The following is a 5,367-nucleotide window of genomic DNA, read 5'->3' on the forward strand; positions in this document are numbered from 1 at the left end:
GCTCAATCTTCAAAGCTCTGTAATCAGAAAAGATTATTAATACTACTGTTGTTAATAGCTACAGACTGGGGATTGTGGCACCTGAATTGGTTCTATTCATTTCTTATCCATTTTTTCCCTTTTATGGTGGGGGTTGGTGGTCATGGACTTAGATTCTAGAATTTTATGAATAGTTTTGTCGTTGATTCATCGGACAAAAGTCTTCTTTCTAGGACCAAGCCTGTAGGGAAACTAGCATTGTAATTTCTCCTAGCGTAAACATAATTATAAAAGCATGTATAGACACTGATATATGAGCTGATCCATTTTATTGGTTTTCTTCTCTTTGAAACATTTGTGCAGATTATTTTTGTTGAGAACAAAAAATTGAGGTCAACCCTTCAGCGGGACATTGATGATGACCAACTCCCTGACATATATGGTGGCAAATTACCATTAGTTCCTATCCAGGACTCCTAAATGGAATGCCAAACTGGTCTTGCTTAGTCCTTTTAGCTTGGGCATAACTAAACTGTCAATGTAATTACCCTTATTCTGGAAGCTACAATTGCAGCGATTCAGTTATGACCTAAGTCCCTAGGGATCATTCATTACTAAATGGTTCATGCATTACTATATATATTTAGTGTGATTATTTTCTTCCGACTGGTGACCCAAGAAATGTTATATGCAAACTGTTCAGGAATGATAGCCAAACTTCACGAGTAGAAACTGTTGTCTCTATATCTCTTGTTTAGTGTGACCGATAGAAGTAAATGATAAATACCAAGCTCTGGCACAGCCACATTGACACTTGGCTGATAGGTAGCAACTATCTCATAGACACAGCTTTCAGCTTTGTATCCCTTTAAAACTCCAGGAACTAAAGATCTGTGGAATAAACAAGCGTGTTCTGACATTCTTACTTCAGCTGTCTCGAGCCCTTGAGTCTTTAAATTTTACATGAACTCTTGAAATCTGATACAGCAGTATTTGTTTGACTTTTTGTGTGAAATGATTTTTGCTTTTGATATGTTACTGGATACAGCAACTGCCGGAGAGATTTCCATTTTCTAGTTTTAAGTTTTAACACACGGAAAAGGAGAATCGAGAAAAGGAAGGCACCCTCCCCAACGTGCATCTAGCTTCCCGAAACTGTTTAATAAAAAAAAAAATCACGTAAAGCTATTTCTTTTTCAAATTTGCATGTCAAACCTAGTATCCTCTCACTTAGCAGCAGCATCATGCAGTCTGAATATGCAGCATGTCATGTCCAGTTTGCACTGATGAATCCCACTATGGAGAAAATTCACCTCCTGAGGCTAACTAGATTGCACAAACAAGAACTCCTCGGAAACAAAATATACACCTAATAAAATCACATATAGGGCTCATAACCAAAAGAATTAATTAAAAAAATTGATAAATTGCCAGCAAATCTGGAAAAATCTTAGCAGGCAGCCAGCAAAATTATTTGCTCAAAAATTCATGATCTACCCAAAATTGATGGGCAAGTACAAATCCAAAATTATAAAACTCACAAAGTTAAACATAAGGAAATAAAGTGTGTGTATGGTTTTCGTCAAGATCATAATTTAGTTCCAGCAGCTACAAATTGCCCACAAGTACAACTCTTTACCTACTTTTTTAACCAATAAGTAGCTTGTTCTCGTCCAGGAAACTATAAGTAGGCACCTCCAGATTATATGGCGCAGGTCCCTTGCGTATTCTACCAGAGATGTCATAATGGGAGCCGTGGCAGGGGCAAAACCAACCACCAAAATCACCAGCATTTGGCAAAGGAATGCACCCAAGATGGGTGCATACCCCAACAACCACAAGCCATTCTGGATTCTTAACCCTCTCTGCATCTTGTTGTGGATCGCGAAGGGAGCCAAGATCAACACTGTTTGCCAAACTGATGTCATCCTCAGTTCGGCGCCTGATGAAAACAGGTTTACCACGCCACTTCACGGTAACAGTTGTACCAGGCTCAATGCTGGAAAGATCCACTTCAAGGGAAGCAAGGGCAAGAACATCCTTACTGGCAGACATGCTCAGTACAAACTTAAGAATCAGGAGACGCACCAATGAGGCATAGACAAACCTGCCTCCTGTCAAGACAAAGTAAGCAAATGCACGTTTGCTTGGATCGCCAGGTGGATAACGCTCATGGTTGTGCTCATCATAAACAATTTTTGATGTGGGACTCTTAATAGCAGCCACTGTGGGTGGGAGATCTGGGACTAAACCCATCTCATATGCAGGAGAAACTGAATTAGATGAAAACCCTGAAACAATTGAAAAGCTGTTAGAAGTAATAGATTACGACCCTGGTAACTTCCAAAATTTATCATAGATAAAGCCAAATCAACAAAATGACAGGAAGGCAACATCAGAAGGGTTGAAAAAAAGGCTGATCATTCAGCCACTGCAAGCTAACTATCTCAGCCAACTAGTTCCCTTTCCATGGATTTCCCCCACAACAACTATCTCGAACTTTTGCATGTCCAACAAATGGCATGACCATTTTCTTCCAATAATCGTACCAGACTTTGTTATTCACAAGATCCTCCAGACTTAGATGCAAAGGACAATGTGTAGCCAACATTCAAAATGAGAAACTTGTTCTTGCAGTGGTAGAAGAATTAGGACTCAGTTTTCCCTTTTCGTATATTTTTTAAGCATTTAGAAGCAGGACAATACAGTTTATTTTAGGCATTCAATGAGCTTACAAATTGTGAGATAGAACCTGCAAAGAAGTTGATTCTAGAGGAGGCAAATTCAACCTATAGATGTGCAACCCGCCCAAAAATTAATGAGCTGTTAAAGAGCTGATGGGTTATACTAAAAATGGGTTGAACCCATATTGACCTGTGAGAAAATAAGGTTCAAATGGGTTCAATTGGTATAATCTGTTGGGTTATAAAACAACCCAAACCCAACAGGTCATAAATAACAATGTATAGAACAATTAGTGCTTCTTCTTTTATCAAACTTTTTTTTTAATCTTTCTTCAGTTAATCAGCTAACGTCCTTTATAGAGCATAAAGTTACAGATGCTGTTCTTTCTTCAACACCCCCCCCCCCCCCCCTTCTCTCTCTCTCTCTCTCTTCCTTCCCTTCTGTTCAAAGATTTTTCAAAATTTCTCTATCATACTATTGCTTTCATAGACTTGTACATTCTTCTTGGCAGCAAATATAGAGGTCTTTTTCCTATTGTATACAGAACATCTGTTTATCATTCGAAAACAAAGAGACTAATAAGTAATAACTCTAACTGCTTAAGAATGATAAAATAAACAGCACCCAAAGGTGTGGCTTAGCAATCAATGAATTTAGAATAGTGCTTTCTTCCATCTGTCTAAGCATTAGTGGACAGTTCTACTCGGTATTTGTGATGGTAGGAGATAATGCATGCAAGCGGGCCTGGGGCACCACTGCTACCCCCAAAATAAGAAAAGCAAAAATAAAGGATACAATTAACATTAATGAAAACCCATAAAACTAAGGGTGTGAGTGGTACGAAGGAAAATGTTTTTCCCGAAAAGTGTTTGCGTGAAAAATATTTCCAGAAAATAAGTCAATTTCTACTTATTTTTCCAATGTTTGGTTCGTGACTAAAACATTTTCCGGAAAATATTTTCAACTGAGTTCCATAACAATATTACAAAAATAGAAACTTAATACTTTGGCTTGTTATTCCACAAGAATCACCAAAAGTAACCTTCTCCTGCTTTGGTTTTTATTCTTGCTTGTTGTTTGCATTGGAATTTTTTGCATTTCATTGAGCAATAGAAGACTTTGCAAGAACTAAATGTCTTATCAGTGAGTCACCGTATAAATTTACACTGATGATGAACAGAAATATTTATATTATAAGTATCGTGGAAAATGATTTCCCTTGGCCCCTTGGGGAATAATTAGAGGAAAATATTTTCCTAAATATTTAGTCTAACCAAACATGGAAAAGTTGGAATTCCCTTCATTCCAAACACACCCTAAATGAACAGACAAAAGTACCTAAACCGTGTTGTTGCAAGATGCAACGGAAATCAAATAGTACTACAGTGAAACCAGATTTAACACTGCTCTATAAGTGGGATCCCACTTGTGACGAATGCAATTTAGAAATCCATGGCAATACCAGCAAAAGATAACATGTGAAGAAGTAGAACCAAAAAATTGATAGAAGAATTGTATTAGAAACTAAGCTGGTTGTAGAATAAATCAGTTAAAAGATGGAAGCTTTAGTTTCTCCAAATAATTAGCAAACATCATCAAATTAAATCATTGAACTAAGGGGGGGAGAGGGGGGGGGGGGGGGAGAGAGAATAAAGAGGGAAACAGACCTCTGGTATGTTGGAGGAAAATAGAAGCGAGGGAAGGAGAAATGGATCTGAGGGAAGAGGCATCATCATCATGGTTTGGAGAGATGAAGGCAGACGAAGAAGATGGAGCAGCGGAGCGCAGGGGCCAACGCGAGAGAGGCGAAGCTCTCCTCCCAGCTGTCCTCAGCATCTTCTCCTCTTTGGTTCTCTAAGCCTAGGGTTTCGCTACGAAACTGCGACACAGCGGTGAGATGGCTTTTTTGAGACCCGGGACAAACATTAACCGTTTTCCCTTTTCTCCTATTTCTATTTCTGTTTTCCACTCTCTACCTAAAAGGTCGCCGACCCGGTCGCGCTTTCTCAATAATAACTTTTCTTTTTTCTCCCTTTTTATTTTTACTTGTATCGGAATCCAACTGTTTAAGCATGTTTTATATCACTTTGTTGGACTATCAACTGACGACTTTTTTTTAGTATTTTTTTATATAGTAGAATTGAAAATTATAATAATATACTTCTTTATATAGCTTGATCTTTATAGGAAATATATTACCTTTACAATCATTGGAAAAAGATTATGGAATATAAGATGGTGAATTAACATATAATATGAAGTTATCGAAAAGATTCAAATTGCAACAGCCATGCTTGTTAAATTGTCAGCAACCAGCCTCATTTCCTTTATTCTATGTGTGCTAATTGTTTACCCCGAATTTGGATAATCAATTAAATTTATGAGTGAGGTATAGGATATATGGTTGTGCCTTGAATCTATTTGATAGAGAAAAGAAATATATGAATGTACTATGAAGAAGCAACTGATAATCGGTGGTTTGCTATAGATTTGTATGTTTCCTAATATATGAATATCACTTGATTGGACAGATTTAGGAGATGAACACAACGAATGTGGATCAAAATACGGTATTGAGAGAGATTTGTATATATTTTCTAGTACAAAAATGTTCTTGATATGAGGAAGCCAACCCCTCAAAAGTGGGCAATGACCCTTATTTATAGTGTTGCCTCATGGGCTTCATACAACAAGAGAAACTAA

General features: G+C 37.6%; 1 protein-coding gene across 1 annotated transcript; it reads right to left on the minus strand.

Annotated features, from left to right (window-relative positions):
* Nucleotides 1-1,419: 1,419 nt before the first annotated feature.
* LOC132640805 (cytochrome b-c1 complex subunit Rieske-1, mitochondrial) lies at nucleotides 1,420-4,691 on the minus strand. The gene is made up of 2 exons (XM_060357574.1): nucleotides 4,332-4,691; nucleotides 1,420-2,270 (listed from the first exon to the last, which is right to left on the minus strand). The coding sequence occupies exons 1-2, from the start codon at nucleotides 4,498-4,500 to the stop codon at nucleotides 1,627-1,629; spliced, it is 813 nt and encodes a 270-aa protein (XP_060213557.1). The 5' UTR covers nucleotides 4,501-4,691; the 3' UTR covers nucleotides 1,420-1,626.
* Between the last annotated feature and the right edge of the window lie 676 nt (nucleotides 4,692-5,367).

The sequence above is a fragment of the Lycium barbarum genome, chromosome 5 (genome assembly GCF_019175385.1).
Source record: "Lycium barbarum isolate Lr01 chromosome 5, ASM1917538v2, whole genome shotgun sequence".
Lineage (NCBI taxonomy): Eukaryota > Viridiplantae > Streptophyta > Magnoliopsida > Solanales > Solanaceae > Lycium > Lycium barbarum.